Here is a 20391-nt window from a genome sequence, read left to right on the forward strand (position 1 = left end):
GGCACTAATAACAAGTGTGGATTTTGACTCGCCCTACTGCAGATGAGCAAAAAGCTGTTTTCTAGTTGCCAGTGTGCATATTGAGCATTTAAAAATGCAGATTACGTAGATTGTCACCTCTCTGAGGATGTCCAAAACTCTGCACGAGGGATGCAAGAGAACAGAAGTTTCATGAGCCTTGGTTGAGAGGAGCTGAGCATATGAAGAATTATACAAACCTGTCACCAGGAGAACAGTATTTTTTTTTTTTTTTTTTTTTTTTAAAGCTTGTATGGAGTTGGTGAAATGGAAGATAATCCATCTAGTCGTGCTGAGGCACGTTTAGATTTAAAACTGAGAAACAACCGCTATGAAATAGTTTGGTAACTGTTGAGACAGAATGAAATTTTGTTTGCAACTAAATAGTCTTTGCTTGCACTCAGTTAACCTGAGCAACCATTTCTCTGTAGTTTGTGGCTTTTTATCCTTAGCATGCTTCAGCGGTTTGTGATGTTCGAGGCAGTTATTTTATTATCTGCCAAAAAGGTACTTTATGTTCCTTTTTTCATACTCAGTCACTGATAACATATTCAACCCTTGCATGTTAAGCAATTTATGCACAGTTCTGCTGAATACTATAGTAGCCCGTTCTATGCATTAAAAACAGTTGTCACAGTGTAACGCTGGGTCAGTTTGTGGAGCAGTGCTTTACTGATGGCTGCTTTGCAAATCTTTGCTTGTTTTTAAGTCGTGCTTTTGTTTGCTGTTAGCTTTGGCATGACAGCATTATTTGAATTGAGTTGTCTTGGTGTTGGTCGGCACGTGAAAGCACGTGCTTATATACTTCCATTTCTTATACAAATAATTTAGCTCTAGGCTTCTTGAAAAAAAGCATCCTCGGTCTCTTCTTCTAGTGCAGACTAATGACTCACCTGCTATGGAAGTTACTATGGAAGTCAGTGTTTGAAAATACAGTGCGGGTGTAGAAAGCAAGAAAGATTTGGGGTTGCTACTGGGTTTGCTTTGTGCGTGTCCTAAAGCCATTTATTGTGTGCCGTGCACCCAGCCCATGGCAGTGGTCGTGCACGGTCCCATAACCATGTCTGCAAGACTACGCTTGCACTGTCTGTAGAAATGTATGTGAGAATATAAAAGAACTAGTAGATAAAGCAACCATATCCTTTTTAAGTTTGATCTAATTAATTCTTTAAGATCTGCATGTCTTCAGTAAGGCTGTTGCTCTTAGTGACTCTGTGGGTATGTGTTTATGTGTATTAACTTCCTTCAGTAAGGATTTCATCTGAGGCTGAACTTGCCGGGCTCTTGGAAAATAAAGCCGCCCTCAATGCAAACCGTGCTATTTTACTCCTCTGCAGTGCTATTCGTTACCTTAAAATAGGAAGAAACTCTCCTCCCTGTGCTCAAAATGAACATAATTATTGAATTAACAGGCCTGGAAGACTACTGGTTGCATTACAAAGAAATCATTTTCAGTTCTGTACGGTAGAATAAACCAATTACAATGTAAAGGCTTAATCACACCCCCCTTTTTGAAATAGCCCTTTTTCGCTGTCCCGTGTTTGCAAAAGAAGATGCAATCAGATGGCAAACCTGTGTTTTTGTTCCTTTTCAAAAATCCTTGACAAGCCCATGACACAGGCTACTGCTGTAGCTGTACATTTCTATTCATTATTGATGACTTGGGGCCAGGCAGGCAGCACAAGAACACAAGCGATACAGATTACCATATTGGGGGCTGGGTTTTTGTGTTTGTGTATACGTGTGCGCATGCACACGTGTTTGTGTTTTTCTTAGCTTTGGCTTAATGCTTTCGAAATGTTCTGTTCTGAAAGGGAATCGTATCCAGGAATGATAAGAGAAAAGAGATTGAATGAGCTTCGTTGTATATTTTAATAAAACAATTTGGGGTACTAAAGAAAAAAACAAGAAGAATACATGAGTGAGCTTGGTCATGCGCTAATTATTATTAGCTGAACTTTGCAGCAGACTTGGAAAGGACCCTACAGGGTCCCATGCACATCTATCCCAAGGGAATTCGGAGTGCGTTTCTCATCTTAGAATGTAGTGCCTTTGCTGATGGGAAATTTTCCTGACAAAGCAAAAATGAGCTGTCTAATTTATCTGTATTTCCAGACAAACTGTACTGTTGGCTGGATTGTGGAGGAGGACTGATGTCTTGCTTGTTTGCTACCACAGAACAAACCCACCGTGTGGGTGAGCAAGTATTAATCCAGCGCTTCATCTGTAGGTTTTTAAGAGGTATTTCTGAATTTCAAGTTCCTAAGAGACCTTTACAATTCCAGTTGTTTCACTGCGACTGATTAGTGAGTGAATGCTTATAGGCTTTTATTGGCATGATGTTCCTATTCGTTATATCAAGTTTTTCTTCTGGATGTCATATAGAGGAGTTGTTCAGTGTTCTATACTTGCACTGTTTGAGGTTCTTGGCTTTAAGAAAAATTAGGGAGATAGGAGTTTATTTCAACAAAGCATGTATGTCAGCTATCATAAAGTGCGCTCCAGTTCGAGTATCAGTGGTGTTCGTGCAGGCACTGTGCTGTTTAAATAGCTTTCGGTTACAAGAGAGGCTACGGGAGAAAAGAAATAGAATCGTGGATGAGTGCTTCTTTCTGTGGTACTTGTCAGCTTCTGTCACAGCTTACCTTACAGGTTTCTGTAACTACCCCTGGTGCAGAACATAATAAACCTGCTTTCTCTTGTTTTGGAAACAGGTGAAAAATCTTTGCAGTGGCGGAGGGACACTTCACTATTCCAAAAAGTAATATCAACCAGAACAAGGTTTAGGTAGCATGTTCCTTTGCTTTCTGCAGATCTGTTTTTTCGCGTGGTTGTCGCTTAATACTCCTCAATGTGTTTCAAAACATGGAATCGATTAGATGGCTGATTTGATAGTGTAACTTCTCTGTGAGGAGGAAGTTCTTTTCTCTGGAAGGTCCCACAGCACCATCTAGCGTGCCTTCCTTTATGTTGTTAAATGGTTTGGTGGAAGAGGGTTGGATGCTGTCTGGCGTGTTTTGCTGTTAATGTTGTCTTATTAACTAAAATTAAGATCTGATGCTTAATCTAGATAGATCCAAATGCAGGAGAAATCTGGGTCGTCTGTCATCTTTCAGAAAACGTACCTTAAAATTAAATGGAAAAATAGGTTTCGTTACAAATGTGTGTGTTAGTGCGTTTGTTTTCTATGCACAAAGCAAAAGAGAAATTGTGACATGACCTCAACATGGCACAAGTGTACACTGCATGTAGTGCAGAAGAAAAGTTAAGTTTCTTCTGTCTTCACTTTGCATGCTTATACATCCAGGCACCTGAATTCTCCGGACTGTGTTGCGTTCTTCCTCAGTCCCGCCGAGACTGTGCTAGGGGAGCTGAGAACCTTCTTGCATAGGAGAGAGAGCAGAGCAGTGTCAAAATGATTTTTGCAAAGGCAAGGAGGTAGGTCAGAAAATGCACAGGTGTGGCTGGCTGGGAAGAGCCCCTTTTCGTTCTCTCATGACTCCTCTAGGGAAGGCCTACTTAGTGAAAACATGAGTTCAGTTCCCATGCTAATGTATAGGATTAGTGGTCTTCACTAAGCGGTGACATTGCGTAAGAAATGTGTGAGTAGGAACAGATAGCAGCTACTGAGATGGAATTAGGGAAAAGTATTGTCCATGTGAGGAGAGAATCTTGGTGGGTGGGATGTAAAAGGAGAGGGAGGAAGTGTTGAGGCCAAGGTTGACAGTTAGCTAGAGTGAGTGAAGAGGCAGTGGGAAGCAGCTGGAGCTGCAGGCTTGGCAGTGTCACTGAATGTATTGAAGATGTCAGCGGGACGCCTGCCTTGATGCCTCGTGCAGGAGAGCACCAGCAGGGAGCTTGAGGGAAGGTGCTAGCTGTTTGAGCAGGCAACTGGCTCTCTTCTCGGTGGCCCTCCACAACCTCCCTTGGTCACGTGCAGCAGCAGGGGGAATGCTACAGCTGAAGGCAAGTGCAGGCAGGAGCAGTTTTCCCAGCTACAGATGCAGCTTGCTAGACAGCTCCTGCCTAACTCAGTTCTATTCTGTTACTGTTGCAGCGTTGCTGTTGTAGCATAGGCTGTGAGACGTAATGGTATTTTATGGAAGCACTCAGTTCCAGCCCGAGTTCGAATGTCTTTGTGTTTTGTGCATCATTCTGGATTCTATTCCAGTAATGCTTTTAAAGCCCAAGGAAGTTTTCATATTTACTTTGGAAGGTCTTTACTGAATTACTGCTGGCTAAGAAGAAAATTTCTCACGTGTTGAAGATGCCCTCTGCTGGGAAGCCAGGCAAACTATAACTGTGTGGAGTTTTACCTTTGTGAAATATTCCTCATACTTTTTGCTTAACTCTTAACCCTGTACTGGAACCCGTCCCTTCGAACTTACTGGAGAAAAAAGAAAAACTTTTCCTTTTGATTTTATTCATTAAACTTAATTTGCGCCAGCTGTAGTGATGCTATGCTGGTATTTGGGATCACTGTTTCTTTCCAGGTTTTATTGCTCTGGAAGTACTGAGCTCTTGCTGCTTTAATGCCTTTTGATTCCATTTAGATTTTCTACTTGCGTAAAATGTGTGTAAAGGGAATATTTGCAATTAGTAATTGCATTAATTGTGAAAGTGCTTTTATATTCTGCATTGACCGTTGTTGGTGTGCTTTTCAGTACTGTCACAGCAGAACAGTGATGGTGCAACGTTTGAAACAATTCACAAAGCGCTGTGCATAATCTCATGTGATATGAAATGCGGTTTATTTTGTCGCCTCGATAAAAGAAAAGCCATTTGACACAGCATTTGTAACGTTACGGTTTTGTTCTTGAAGTCCATAATATGCTGATTGAATGAGCTGCAGCTATTGTTGAGGTACATTTTCGTAATTATGCTTGGATTAGGATTGTGCGAAACTATTTTTAATTCTGTCTTAAAATCCACTGCCTTAGTGCTATAGTGTGTGGAATTAACAAAATGTGTGAGTTTGACTTGATGCTTTTTTTTTATGCTTCATGCTTTGTTTCAATATGCTTCTTTATTTTCGTATTATTCATTGTGAGGACAATGAGTGTATCTGTGTCCTAAAAAACATCAATTCATAAAGCCTTTGTTCTTCCCACCCTGCATTCAGATCAATCATTTCTTATAAAACAGTACAATAAAGAACTAAATTAAAAAATTCACTCCAAAGTCCTGTTATTTTATAAGCCTTCTCAGATCCAATATCCTCGGAGTAGCTGACAAAGGAAGGGATGTGCAGTAGGGGACTTCTAAAAGACTGCTTTCTGCAACTTAACTTTGATAATAATAAAGTTAGAGAATGTAAGACAACTGATTATTTGGCATCAGAAGCCTCTGTGATGCCCGTGGGGGATGAGCGCGAGAGCATTGGAGTTGCATGGGAGGACAGTGACTGAAATGGTAAGCACCGCAGATAGTGCGGTTCTAACTCGAGCTCTGAAACGGCAAGAGATAAAAACTAATAAGTATGTCATTTATGTGGACGTTTAGTTTGAAAAGGGGGGAAGTGTGTGTTAGCATGGAAATTAAGAGTCCTAGCTCAACGTCTAATTCAACAAAAATTTGTCATCTTCAATATTGTCTTCAAGTAAAAACAAACGAGCGGCATAGTTTTTTTTTATGGCCGTGCTTAGATAAATATTAAAAGCTGTTTCAAGAACCCGGAAAAAGATTATCTTGTGTAGGCTCTTGCAGTCACTTGATTCGTGTAATAACGCACTGAAATATTTTCCAATTTACTTCAGTAACAGGATTGAAATCATATTAAAACGGTTTAATACTCAGAAATTGATGTGCAAAATACACGGTTGCCCGCGCAGCATCTTGCTGTTGCAGCTCCATTCAGCACAAAATGGTTGTTTCACGAGGACTTGTACTGGCCATCTCGACCTGACTTCTAGCTGCTGCTGTTGTTGCTCTTCTGATTTGCAACCAAGGAATTTTATTCAGCAGGAAGGTTTTGAACTTATTCTGTGGTGTTTGTGTAGAGGCTCTGTGTCATTCCATCTAAGTGGGAGTTTGGTAAGGGCAAATTCTTCCTGAAACTTTTTGCTGCTTATCCAGGTATGTGAAAGCCCTGTTCCAGCAGTAGGAGTCAACATTTATATAAGGTCTGAAACTGTGATGAGTGCAGAATAGATCAGCTACGTTTTAAAACAGTAGAGTGCAGAGGGTACACAACATAATATCCTGTCCAATGAGTGGTGTCTTAAGTGGACTTGGGCTCACAATGTGGGACTGTGGAGCTGTGCCTTCCGTAAGCGGTGCGGGGAAGGGAAGGCGTGCGCTGCTTCGTTCGGATCGATGGAATTGGCTTGGAGTGCCATTTTCAAGCACAGAACAGAGAGAGCAAATGGGACAACAAGAAACAGGAATAACGGAAATGATATTTCAGGGTAAAGCCTGTATTTCATTCTGTGAACAGCAAAGCTACAAAGATGGTCTACTGTTGGGCAGCAGGTAGGCGGGTCCTCATCTTTCTTTTCCAAAAATTGCTGCTGACTTGGGGTGGGAGTGGAACAAACAAGAAACTGTTGTACGCAGATGTAGGTAGTTTCAGTTGTCATTTATTCCTGTTCTATGAAGAAATTTTCAGAGTTCATAGCCAGTTGGCTCGTGTTACTTAATCAGTAGTAATCCAAGTGCTGTGCAGACGGTTTTTACTAGCCTTTATTCAGCTTATAACTGGATGCTGCTTACACTTCTGCTCCTTTTGTGCCCGGCTCTGAGGTGCCTTTTAGGATATGGAACTTGATTTCTGAAAATAGACATTTCTGTGCTTTCTAGTTGTATTTCTTAAGACGAGTCAGAGGCTGCTTTGGTTAGAAGTTGCTTTTCTGTTTGTTTTCTGACTTCCTAATTGCCACATGTGTCACACTGCTGACCTGGGAGAATGAAGAAAAATTGCACGGAAGCGTGTGAGTAAAGGAGAGGAAGGAAAGTTGACGTTTATTTTATGCCTCATTACAGTAATCCTTGCTCGTCTTCTGCCATGTGTCCCGTTGGACCTATGCCCACCTTGGTCTTATTATTTGCATAATTTCTTTTTCAATGATTTGCCATCATAGATGCCAATCCATCATGTTATTTCCTTTTGCTTTCCCATTAGGCAGCCGATTACATCTATCGATTCTACATATTCTCTGGGAGAAAGAGAGCACTTCTTAGTATCTATTCTGTAGCAGTTCTGTAGTGAATGAAACCTCTAAGCAACTTCTTAGCATGTTTTATCTATATAGGGCAAATAGTGATTAAACGCATCTCTGGGTCTCTCTTTTCTGTTAAAGGACACGTGCACGCACACAGACACGTGTGTATTCAAAGTCTCTTAAGAGAGTTCAACATCAAGACGTGTTTCATGATACGTGCTATAAAGTGTATTTACAGGTATCTACTATGGCTGTTCCGACTCCTATTTTGTATCAGTGTCTCTGGTCAGGTTGAGATTTATTTTTTTTTTTCTCTTCCACTGAAGTCGTTGAAATACATTCAGTCAGTCTTTCACATCAGAGGTGTAAATGGATTTCTTGAAAGTTTTCTGCTGATAGCAAACAGCAGTCACTTTACAACTTCGACTCCATTGTGGGCAGCAGTCAGAAAACTTAACGCTCCACCCGAACTCTGAAGATGCTAAAACTGTGCAATGACCTTTCATTCTCAAGGGCAGATGCTCAGCGTCTGCTGGAAGTGCTAATCTCCAATCTGTTTATACGCTATCTGACAGCACTTGCCTGGAAATCAAATCAGGGAAAGTAGTAGTCCAGTTCAGATACCTTTTCTCTCTGATGGTGTTAACAGTCAAAATATTTTAAAAGCCCTAGATTTATTTTCCCTTTTTCAGTTTCTTTTTTGCCTCTTTTTTTGTTTTCCTTTTTTTCCTTCGCAGGTAATTGCAGCACACGCTGCAGAACGCATTGTCCTTGTTTGCTCCCACGAGCAGAAAGGGATCAGATAACCGCGATCCTCTGTTCTTTCATAGGGAATTACTGTTTGTTTTTGCCTTAGAAATGAAAGTAGTCATCATTAACTTGTGTTGGTTGGCTTTAAGGTGAATTTACTCCGTATGTACACGGGCACTTCTGATGGAAAGGCAGTGAGTTGGAGTGAGGCATTGTGCGCAGGGTAAGGTAATATCATCTGTTAGATATGCCTTAGTCGTGTAAACCCTCCTTCAAATCCGGAATAGAAACCTGAAGAGGCTGGCTTTTGCACATAGAAGTGCATCAAATGTTTTCATAGCCCACCTTGAGGAGCTCTATGTACACAAAGTTAGTCTGTTCTCTTCTATCTCCTGGTCAGTCTGGAAGCCCTTGCTTCGCTAACGAGTCTCGCACCCAGAAGCCATCACAGTCAATGCAGTGCTGCTGAGTGGAAAAAATCCTTGGTGTTAATGTAGTCCTTGTTTTTTCCAACTAGCTCTCCATATCAAAATGAAACATCAACGTAAAATTAATTTGATTCAACAACAGCATCTATTTTTAAAAAAGAATGTGTCTCCTCTGCCATGCAATTGTTCATCTTTTTTGTTCAGAGAATTGCGTGTGTTGCAAATGGACAAGTTCAAATTGTACACCCTTTCTGTGATGAGACAACAGGAAACTTGCTCCTGCTTGTTCAGAACTCCAGGTTTCATTAGCAGAACTTTGCCAAACATTGCAAGAACTGACTTTTTGAAGGCTGAATTCTCAACAAGTGCAGTAAATATGGATAGATATTCTCTTCCTCTCCACTTACAGAGTTATGAGGAAGCATTGCTCTCTCAGAGGTAACGTTTTGTTTATGACATTACAGACTTTGAACTTGCAGTGGTTGTTGTCCGTTGTGCAAATATCTCAAACCTCAATAAATACCAAGTCACAGATCCCATCTAAAGGAGAAAGGATGCTGTCTTTGTCAGTCAGATGGATAAAGTGGAGCTTTAAAACAGAAAACAAAAAGCTTGTTTTGCTTTTACCTCTGCGTTTTTCTGCGATGTGCTGAGGCACGAAGCATGCAGTGGCTGATTGTGCTGCATCAGTGAGGTTCCATCAGATTTAGAAAAGACAGACCTTGAGTCCCTGAAGCGTGTTCAGAGAAAGGCAACGAGACTGGTGGGGGGTCTGCAACACAAGCCTTATGAGAAGTGACTGAGGGAGCTGGGACTATTTAGTCTGGAGAAGAGGAGGCTCAGGGGAGACCTTATTGCTCTTTTCAGCTGCCTGAAGGAAGCTTTGGGTGAAGTGGTTATCTTCTCCAGTTCAACTCGTGAGAATACTGGAGGGAATGGCCTCAATTTGCATCAGGGAAGATTCTGGTTGGAAGTTAACAAGAACTTTTTCTCTGAAAGGGTGGTCGGGTGCTGGAATGGGCTGCCCGGAAAGTCCCTGTCCCCGGAGGTGTTCAAAAAAAGTTTAGGTGTTGTACTGAGGGACGTGGTTTAGTGGGAAATATTGGTGATAGGTGGGTGGTTGGACTAGATGATCTTGGAAGTCTTTTCCAACCTTAGTGATTCTATGTTCTATGATTTGTGCTTCTTTTTGCACATGCCCAGAAGTGTCTGAACTTGGAAACCTGTTGTTATGGTGTTCCGTTATCCCAAAATTTCAGGGTGCTTAGGAACTACTCAGACACTTGGTACTTTCTGAGCTATGCAATATAATTGCCCGTGGGGAAAAGAGGAAGAAAAGGGAGGTCTGGCTCTGGTGTTCTGAGCAGTTCTTCATAGTAACTGCTCATTCTATGGAGTGACAGCCGCATCCACTTCGTACGAATTTTGCTATCCTTTCTTTCATCTTAGTGTTGCAGATGATGCTGTGCACAAATTCAACTCTTACTGCCTCCACCCTTATCTCAATATTTTTCCCCGTTTTCAAGTAATGTGCTTGAACACCTATGTTTATTTATAACTGTATCTGTATGTTAGCATAGGTCTCCCTGTAGGCAGTAAGTGACTCCCTAAAGCAATTCTTACTGCTGCTTGTCTTTCTTGATCTATCTTGTCTTTTGTGATCCGTCTCAGCTGTGACACTTGCAAAAAGGTAAATGATTATGGATCGCTGGACTGTGGGGCAGCCAGATGTGGCATATAGTATTTATTTCAAAATACACTCTAAAATTCTGCTGTGCTTTCAAGTTGCGCAGCTTACCTGTTGCCTGCTCTATCCTTGTGGTGTGTATTTTCTGTGGTTTTTTTTTTTTGGAGCAGTGTCTTGACAAGCTTTCAAAAAACAAATAGAATGCTAATCGTGTGAGGTTTTCCTTTACATTAGCTTCGAAAATATTTAAGTAGAGGGCTGTTACAGATGAAAAAGTGCCTTTTTGTTTGATTGTTCTTAATATGGGGCAAGAAAAAGCAAACAACAAAACAGAAAATAAGCATCCCTGTAGATGCGCGTATGAAAGTTTTGGACTTGAAACTGTCAAGTTTGTGGATAGCTGAAGGAATTATTCTTGAGAAATGTTAGGATGAAGAACACTCTTGTCTTAGAGAAGTTCTGAGCAACCTCTGCGAATTAGCATGCATTAAATGATAAAATAATTTTATTGAGCAATAATAAAATATTGAAGTGAGATGGAAGGATGATGGGGAATTGCTTTTTGCAGCCATGAAACTGAAGCATGTCATGTTAACTCCCAACCCAAACAACTCACTTTAAGAATTGGTCTCATGAAACTTAAAACCCTCTGTTTTGTCCAATCATCAGCTTTAAACTTGTTCCTTGTCAGTGAAGACAAAAAATCCTTTTGCTTGCATCTGCCAGGGGGCTGTGGAAAGCTGAGGTGGTCCTGTGTGATTAAATTAGATGAAAGACTTGTCTTCTACCAGTGATACATGAAGTCTAATCAAGTGAAGTGAGTTTTGAGATCTCAGCTAATTTCCGTGGGGAATATCAGCTTACATTATGCAGTCACGACACCAAACTCATCACGGTTGATTTGTGGCTTCTGCTCAGATGAAGACCTGCGATTGGGTAGCATGGGAATCGATCACAAGGACGGGTGGCGAACTGGAGTCAAGATGCAGTACAGTCAGGGGAGGGCTTTATTATGTTTTTGAAGGTAACTTTATTTGTACAGAACGGTATTTGTTAGGAAGATATGAAGTTATAGAGATAGTTGTATTTTTTTTTTTTTTATCTATCAGGCTTCCTGGATTGGAGGGGCTTAGGTCCAAAACGGGGAAGGCTAGACATAAAAAAATAAAATTAATGACTTTGTAATGAGCGTGGTTCCCGAAATGGTTGATGTACAGTTCTTAAAAAAAAGGTCTCTGAAGGGTGAAGTTAAATTCATTGTCACGTAATTTCTATGATGCTGAATGACAATTATGCACTTCCATGTATCAAAGTACGACGTGTATTCTGCTTCCCTGACTAATAAACAAATCTATTCTTTTTCTTCCAGGGCATTGTTATAACTCCACTTCTGCTTCTGCTTTTTGTAAGTATTTTGATCTTAAGATGTTATTTTAACGTATAATCCGTATACTTAAGGTAAAAACTTGAGTGATACATAACAGTGCTTAAATAACTGGAGATTATTCTGGTTGATGTTTGAAATGAACTGGCTTTCATTAGGACTGTAGAAGTGTCACAATGAGTGCAAGTCCTTGTTGCACTTCATTCTGGAGGGAACAAAACGTGTTGTTGTTGCAGCATCGCAAAATCATACGTTTCTGGTCAAGCTGAGTCTTGAGTAAAGGCTGCCTGCATAAGGTGGTCATCCAGCTAGGAAATCGCTTGGAGAGCTTTCACGTGCAGAAGCTGGAAAACCTTGTAATGGTACAGAGTGGATGACAGGCCCATTGCAGAGAGCACTGTTGAGGTGAAGCTGTGCTCTTGGGCAACTGTGCTCATGGGCGTTTTTGTGGTAAATGTAAATGATGTCAAAATCAGAAAGATAAATGACCGGAGTCTCTGTACGTTGGTAAGGCGATGCCACTTCATTCTTGTTAGTTTAAGGCCTTCTCAGTTGTTAGTTGTCTTCAGTCAGGGCCTTGGTTCTTCACAGTGTGTAGCTGAAGAAAAGGGTGAAGATGAAGTTTTATCTTCAGAACGGTAATGGGATTCGTAAGAACAGAACAAAGGAACTTGAACAGGCAGGTGAGGGTTCTTCGGTGACACCCATATCCCTAAGTCCTGGAGCTTGTGGAGAACTTGCTATTTTGGTGCTAGTTTTGGCTTTGTGAAGAGCAGGGAAACAGCCTGCAGCAATTCAAGGATTTCAGAAGTAGAACTTGTCTTTTCAGTTTATGTTACTAATGATACAATGTGTAACGCGGCACTCTGGAAAGAGGACTAAGTGTGGACATAGTCTGAACCAATTTGTAAACAGCATATTGTTTTTAGTAGGGATGCTTAAGCTGCTGATGTATCATATGCATTTGTGGTAGTGTGTAATACTGGACTGGAATAACTAGTAGTGTGTGAGTGCTTATAGCAACATCAGCTACTGTCTCAGTAAAGCTGCACAGGAAGATTGCTATTGTACAGTAGTTAAATTTACTGTAGTAAATGGTCATTTAACTGGCATAGCTATGGTTATATGAGGACAGCTTTGTCTGTATCATGTATATCAATGTGCTGTGTATCAATATTATGTGCTAGCAGAGCTTTCCTCACACGTACAACCATATACTTACTTTACATTGAGAAATATAATTGTTCCAAGAAAAATGGCTGCTTTGTTCTTGCTCCAAGTAAATTGATTTCAGACTAACTACCTCTCATATTTTCCTCTCTTCTTCCCTCCTGAATGGAATGTGTAATTGCTAGGCAAGCACAGTCGTGGAAACCTATGACTTAGTTTCTAAGTGACTGAGATTTCAGCTTTTTTTTTTTTCTTCAGCTTTCCCCCTGGTGTACCCCCCGGAGTTATGGTACTCCATGTAGCCTAACCTTGGGCTATATTTCTTGTGGAAATGGAAATGTTAATGAGTGATCTGCCTAACTTTTCAAGCAAGACAAAATTTTTTCTTCTGTGACTTTATGGACAGATAGCAAAACATTCTGTCCCATAACTTGCAGGTGTCACTGATACTTCTAGTAGAGGTAATAAAAATCTGGGTGTGTGCAAGGACCAGAAGGCAAAGCATATGCTTCTGTTCTTCCCACTAGCCCTGCGGATGACTGTATAAGAAGTTTGTAAAATGCACGTTAATTTTTCTGCTGTTCGTAACAGAACTTGGATCTGTTCTTTTTGGGGAAGGTAAAATACATCAATTACTTTTTTGTCAGAGTAGTGAACTAGTCTGGGGATGGGAGAGCTGCAGAAGCTGCAGCCTTTTTGTCAGAAAGGCCAAAACTTAAGGACTCTTTTTAGAGTGTGTAAACACTTAAGACTCCTCGATGTCTTTGCTGAGGAATTGACCCGTGAAGAGCAGCCATCCGGGTCCCACTGTGTGCGTACCTTGCCGAGATGAGGTTCTCTGTGAGTGTTCAGTCATCCAGCGGCAGGTGCCGGGGCCGGCATGCGCATGCCCCGCTATACTCTTCCTGTGCCTTGGCACCCTGTGGTTTGGACTGTCAAACCCTTTAGCTGTTGTGAACTGCTCCAGTTGTCCTTTGAATTTCCTTGGTACATGTGATCTTAATGTGTAGTGGCATCACGCACATAGTTTGTATGTTTCGAGCCTGTCATTTCACATGCAGTCAGAAACAACAAAGTTTTAGTGCTTAGTTAATACAGAGTGGAATTTTCAAATTTCAGAACAGAACTCCTGTTTACCTCCAAGGTAACTGAATTGGGCTTCTGGTGAATAACTCTGAGGGTTCTTTGAACTCAGTGCCTTCAGCGAGAGATGATTCATGAATCTGGTGCTGTTTGGCACAAATTCTTCCATAGAGTCATACTATGATAATCTGAATGCTGTAATTGAATTAGTGGTTCTATTTCTAAGGCTCCCCATATGTAGTGCCTCGAATGCGCTCCGTGTTGCCAGAAATAAAATAAATTGTTGACCATTAGTTTGTTATTATTTATATAGCTTAAGCTCTGGTCATGATAATGATTTAAATTTTGCCTTGTGCATCAGACAATATATTGATCTGCACCGCCGTTTCAGTTCCTAATTGCCTGGTAATGAAAATATAAGTTGTCCAAATAGCATTGATAAAGGCCTGAGACTTACCGTAAATAATGCATTAAATGCAAATAATTTATCTGAAACGAATGGCGTCAAACGTAAGGTTGTCAGTTACGTTACTGAAAAGTGTACTGTCTGCTGTGAACTTTGGTTAGAAAGCTTTCTCAAACAAAGCGTTCTAAGAGGTGATGATTGATTTAATGAAACCTTAAGTGTTGTGCATGCAATTATCAGACAATTATCCTTTTGAGAATGCTTAGCTGGACTTGAAAGAATCATGGCGTTCTCCATGGGTACCTCTGATTCACATTTCGCCTAATGAGCTGTTGAATCTCAGCATGGAGATGCATTAATCTGCAATATCATCATCTTCACATTAACTCTTATTACTAACAATTAATATATTACGTTCTCAGTAGTGGTGTTATGAATGGACAGCGTCCCACAAACGATATATAATTGGATAAGGTTCCTATATACGGTGAGAAGTGCTGAAACCAACTACTGTAAGGTACATCAGTTTCAAGTTTACATAGGTTTACGCTGTTCGCTTTTCTTTGCAATGTTCTGCAGTGTTTCGTTAGTGATGGTTAGGAGTCTGTGTAACAAAGCACTGAGGGAAGGTTGCTTCCTCTTGTCCAGCTTAGATCTTCTGCAGAAACCAGAGGTAACAGAATTGAATGTTCTGGAGACAGACGGACAGACAACAAGCACCCCTGGAAAAGTAGAATGGTAATGCAGGAGAAGTTTTGCTTTTGGAAATAAATAAATCAATAAATGATGCTTGTGATTTGATCAAGGAATTCCTGAGGAATGTAATCATTTGGACATGAACAGGAATGTCCATCTTCAGTTAGTATATGACTTGTTCTGTCTTTTTGTGAGTGTAATAACATTCTCCCTTTTCATGTAATCTCAAGAAAAAATGTTTACTCATTGGCTTGGAACCTTAATGGGACTGTGGCTTAAACAGCCACCTGTCGTGACACATCTCTATGTGAATGTTGAGAGCAGTGTTTGTTCTAGGAGGTGAAAAACTAAGCAGAGCGTGGCAGCAAGTTGAGCTAAGAGAACCTCACCTGAATCTTACACTCCAGCTTTCACTTCTCAACACTGCATTTCTTCACTCAGACTTACTGACTTAACCCTACATGAATACAGGTTAAAGAAATTGCAATCCACGCTGAAGCACGATTGAGACAGACTGACTCCTATCCACCTGCGAGCATTTGTGACTTGAATGCATAAGTATACTGCGTTTGGGCACATTTGCATTACTAAAAAACAGTTAAATGAGAGATGTCATCATGCTGTGGAGGTAATACTGCTGTGATCTCTCTGATAACCTCAAGCTGTCAAAACTTCGTTGTAATGTATAATTGTAATAATAGAATTTTAGAAGCACTGCACTCTGCAGCAGTTGTAGCGATCATCACACCCACGCATGTCCTTAGATGGTAACTTTAGACATGAAGAAATAGGTATAAAAGCACGTTTATTTTCATTCAGAGGTTCCATGTTTTTGATTTATGCAGGTCGAGGGCAGCCCTAATTCCTCACAAAGGTCTGTGTTTATTGGATTTGCCCTGGAATCAGAGTGAACATAGATACTGTAGTGAATGTAGTGATAATTCTCTTCTGAGCATCGGTCCAGTTCTTTCCAGTTGCTCTGAAACAGGGTTCTCCTCTCTGTCCTGAGACGTGGTTGAGCACATGGGCTTGCAACTCTACCAAGTGTTATGACTTCACTGATTGTATTTTCTGTCAAAGTATGTAAAAGAAAATCTGCACGTGTGTTGGAGCCAAATGTGACGCTGTGCATTTTGTGGCATGGGATTTCAGCTCTGCTGTTGTCTTGTCACTGTTGCTATTGAGATTCGGTGCCTTGACAGAAATGATTTCTTCAGCTTCTGGAAGCACGGTCAGAAATCTATCCAAGTAACCAAAGTCAGGTGTGTGAATCTGTGAATTGTTATTGAAAGCCATGAAAGAAAATATGTGTTATAGATGTTTATGCATCTTAGGCACTTCAGAAGTGTGCCTGCAAACCAGTTAGCGTGGAATGTTAAAAAGCCAATGCAAAATTCATGCATGTTTTCAAAAATAGGTTTGGCAAAAACCTCCATGTAACTGTCATACACTGCTCCCATGTCTGCTATTTCACCAAAGGGGGTTGCTGTGACATCTGTGTCAAGATGCAATCTTCCTGAGGCTTTATCATCTTGCTTCGTTACTGGATTTATTCAGCGATGTTTTGTTTTCTGGTAATTTCTTAAGTGTCTGGATTTTATAGTAGTTATTTTTATGATGCATTGCAGTGGTTAAGCTGTAAGTACTAGAAATTCAGGAGCAAGTAGTCAGTGAAGAAAATCCTGAGCAAGTATTGGATAAAAAACAAAATGACTGGTTAATAATGACACCGGTGAAACTCGTTGATTGAAATATTGCAGTTTTTCAAGTGTTCCTCTGTGTTCACCATCCTTGAATTAAAAGACATTCTTGGAAGTTGTTGGTGATTCTCAAGCTTTCACCAAATGCTACGGTATTTCAGATCAATCTTTTTATTAAAAGTAGCTGTCATTTCTTTTAAAAAAAAAAAAAAAAAAAAGGGCCAACCCAGGAATTCTACACATCACTCTGTTTTTTCTCTCACACACTTTGTAAATGAGAGTAGATGCCAGTCAAATGCATTGTTAAAAATGCAAATATTTAATAGCTGGAAAGTGTTGGAAGTTGATAAGGAGATTGTGGATAATGGATTTCACTGTGACAAAAGGCTGATTACAGCAGTGGGGGAGAAGCAGCACTGTGCATTAGCTGTTAACAGATCAGGTCATTCATGTGAAAGATTTGAAGTGCATCGTTGTTTCCACCTGGTTATTTACCTGGCTATTTGCTATCTTTTTAATCATTGACAGGACAAAATACTCTGATCTGATCCAGACCCATTATGTGTAACAAGATCTTTTTTATGACTGTTGTGACACACTAGCACAAACACTGGATTTCTTTTTAAAATTCAGCTTTTAAGACTTCATTATAACGTGAAGTTGTATACACATAACAGTCAGAGAATAATAGAGGGTCCTTCTCCTTGCATATATGTACAAATTATTGTGAATTTGTATAGGCAGAAGGCTCTAAAGTGTGTGACACTTCTGTAGAGAACTTTCTTTTGGGCTTCTGTTTGCTCTTTGAGTTTCACACGTATACAGTGCTAAGGGAATCTTATGTGTGCATCCTGGTTCCACACAGCAGGCTCTGAACACACATAGGATGCATAGAACCAGGGAGCTGGACGGGACCGGTCCTCTTCGTTTCCATGCTGTGCAGTTTGTCAACATGGAGCATATTGAAAGTGAAGATTTTTGCTCTTTGCACTGTCTGATAAGTAGAAGCCTTTTTATTTCAAGTTGTTACTGTTACAGGTTTTTTTTTTTACCCATTTGTCTTTGTTGTCAGAGTTAACGCACAGTTGAACAGTACATCTGTGAGATTTATCTTTCTGACTCAGACTGGATGTGCATCCTATCTGCTTTCCCAGACTTCGTTCAGCTAGGCTAAACAAACCACACACTTCTAACATCAAGTAGGCATTGCTCATCAAGTAGACCCATCGTTCTCAGATGTTTCCTGCATCTGTTCCACTTGAAATTCTTTCTTCAACTCAAGTAAAACCAATTGTGCACAGTTGCACGGTGTTCTTCACAAGGGCTTATCCAGGTCTTGTACAAACTACTTCAAACGATTTATTTCTTCTGGTATGTCACCACTGCCTTTTCCATGGGAGCATAATACTACAGATTCTAAATTGTACTGATCCACTTGTTTCCAGTTAGTTACCCCATGCTCGTAGCAGAATCTTTGGGTGCTAGTCCTGAAGTCGCAGCTCTGCTGGGGTATTAACCATCTTCCTCCCGCTTAGGTGTCTCTATAGGTTTGATCTCATGTTGTTACACGGGTCCTGAAGATCACTGTCCTGTTTGTAAGTGGGAGAGCCCCGATACAGTGAGATAATACCTACAGTTACTGTTAGAGCTGCATGAAAGGCTTCGAGATTGACAACTGCATTTGGCTTGGTATAATATTTCATGTGCCTTAGAGAAACCCAGCATAACATTAGAAACTACTTCAACAAAGAGATACTCAGTATATCCAGGCTCTTCCTCCAATCAAGAAAGACAAAAAAAAAAAATCAAAACAAAAAAAACCCTATTTTTAAAGTTGAGTTTGTCAACTTCTCTTGTTCTGCATACCTGATTATGAAACTTGAACTTTTTTTTAACAGCACAGGAGATGTGCCAACAGTTAGGCTTGTGGGGTCTTCCCTGCTTGTGCCAAATCAACTTGCAGAGATTCCAAGATTCCAGAGACCAGAACATATTTTTTCTTTTCCTTAGGAGAACTGGAGAGATCTATGTTCGTATTTAATGTTTAAGGGTAACAATAAAAGATATATTTGTTAAAATACGTGATTGCCAAACCACTGAACATGAGCTCTGCTGTACATCTAGTACCTTTCTCTAATTTGCTGGGTTTGATAGGCAGAATTAAAAGCTTTATTTTAAAATTTCAATCTGTTATTTCTGATGCTTGTTATTCTTCTAATGCTAGGAAACTGGAATTTATTTGCTTTGAATGTCACATTCTTGTTTCTTTTTTTGATATAGAAGCTCCATCCTCAGTGGCAAATCTCTCCCACTGTCAGCTCCCTCTGGAAGCAGACGGGTTCAGAACCGATGGCATTTGGTCTGTCTCTGGCAGCTGGTGTCCCTCACACAGCTGCTCTACCCCACTTGGAGGTATCTAGGTCTCTACAGGGAGGGACCTCCACAGGCTTGAGCAGTGGGCCCAGGTGAATCTTATGAGGTTCATCAAATTCAAATGCAGGATCTTGCACCTGGGTTGAGGCAGCCCCCGTTACCAATAAAAGCTGAGGGGTGAAAGGATTGAGTGCAACACTGCCAAAAAAGACCTGAGAGTACTGGTGGATGGGAAGCTGGACGTGAGTCAGCAGTGTGCCTTTGCAGCCTAGAAAGTCAATTGAATCAACTAGGCTGCATCAAAAGAAGCATGGCCAGCAGGGTGAGGGAGGTGATCCTTCCCCCCCTTGCTCTGCCCTGCTGAGACCTCACCTGGAGTCCTCAGTACAGGAGAGAAATCAATCTGTTGGAGTGTGTACAGAGGAAGGCTGAGGAAATCATCCATGGAACGGAACACCTCTCCTATGGGACAGGCTGGGAGCTGGGGCTGCTCATCCTGGAGAAGAGAAGGCTGTAAGGTGACCTTATTGTGGCCTTTCAGTATCTAAAGGGGAGCTACAGGACAGAAGGGAAGTGACTCTTTAGTGGGGTCTGTGGTGGTAGAACAAGGGGAAATGGTTTCAAGCTCAAAGAGGGTAGATTTAGGTTAGATGTAAGCAAAAAGATCTTTTACAGTGACAGTGGTGAATTACTGGAACAGAGTTACTGGAACCAGTGATGTGGTTGATGCACTGTTTCTGGAGACTGGATCAAGCCTTGGGCAACCTGATCTAGCTGTGAATGCCCCTGTTCGTTGCAGAGGAGTTGGACTAGGTGGCCTTCAGAAGTCCCTTCCAACTTGAAGGATTCTGTTTTAACCACTGCTTGGGAATGCTCTTAAAGCAACAGAGTTTAAAACAAACAAACAAACAAAAAAAACATCCTAGTGACCAGGCAGCTCTGTTTAGACTACTGTGAGATGTTAGGCAAAAAGGGCCATTTCATCTCTTTTAGCTTCTGCAGTTCCTGTGATTTGAGTAAATTGGAATCTGGCAGCTGGGCAAGGTTATATTCACAGGATGGTAGAAAGATGACCTATGCTTTTTTTTTTTTTTTTTTTTTTGTCTGTTTGGAAGGTAATGTAAATAGCTTGCCTTGCTGAAGCATCTTCAGACATTCAGTTGGTCACTCCTGTTTGCTGCTCTTTGTTACTGAAGAGTATCCCATCCAAGTTCTCCTGAAATCATATCACCTAACGCCTCCTTTCAGCAGCAGGCCATGAAGGGGCTGGAGCATGGTCCAGGGGCAGCTGGGTCTGGCCTGGATGAGAGTGGCTAGAAGCAGTGGCGTCACAGTGCTGAAGGCAATTTAAAAAGACAGGTATCAGAGTAGCCTGAACTGAAGGTGGAAACGAGAAGCTTAAATTAAACGTCTCATGTAAGAGAGCAGGCCGTGAGCCTCCCCTCGGTTCTTTCCTGTTTTCACTTCACCTCTCTCCCTTGTCTGTGCTTAACAAATGGCAAGGCTGAAGTTGGCTGGTGATGTGGTATGATAGAG

At 41.0% G+C, this 20391-nt stretch overlaps 1 protein-coding gene across 4 annotated transcripts in view; it reads left to right on the top strand.

Moving 5' to 3' along the window:
* SLC10A7 (solute carrier family 10 member 7) overlaps positions 1 to 20391 on the top strand; it is a 153647-nt gene that overhangs the window by 88628 nt on the left and 44628 nt on the right. For all 4 annotated transcript variants that reach the window (XM_052690133.1, XM_052690132.1, XM_052690131.1 and 1 more), the window contains one exon: positions 11413 to 11448. In XM_052690133.1, the coding sequence (XP_052546093.1) occupies positions 11413 to 11448 (36 nt within the window). The remainder of the gene's footprint in view (positions 1 to 11412; positions 11449 to 20391) is intronic.

This window comes from Tympanuchus pallidicinctus, unplaced genomic scaffold, assembly GCF_026119805.1.
Source record: "Tympanuchus pallidicinctus isolate F22 unplaced genomic scaffold, pur_lepc_1.0 scaffold26, whole genome shotgun sequence".
NCBI lineage: Eukaryota > Metazoa > Chordata > Aves > Galliformes > Phasianidae > Tympanuchus > Tympanuchus pallidicinctus.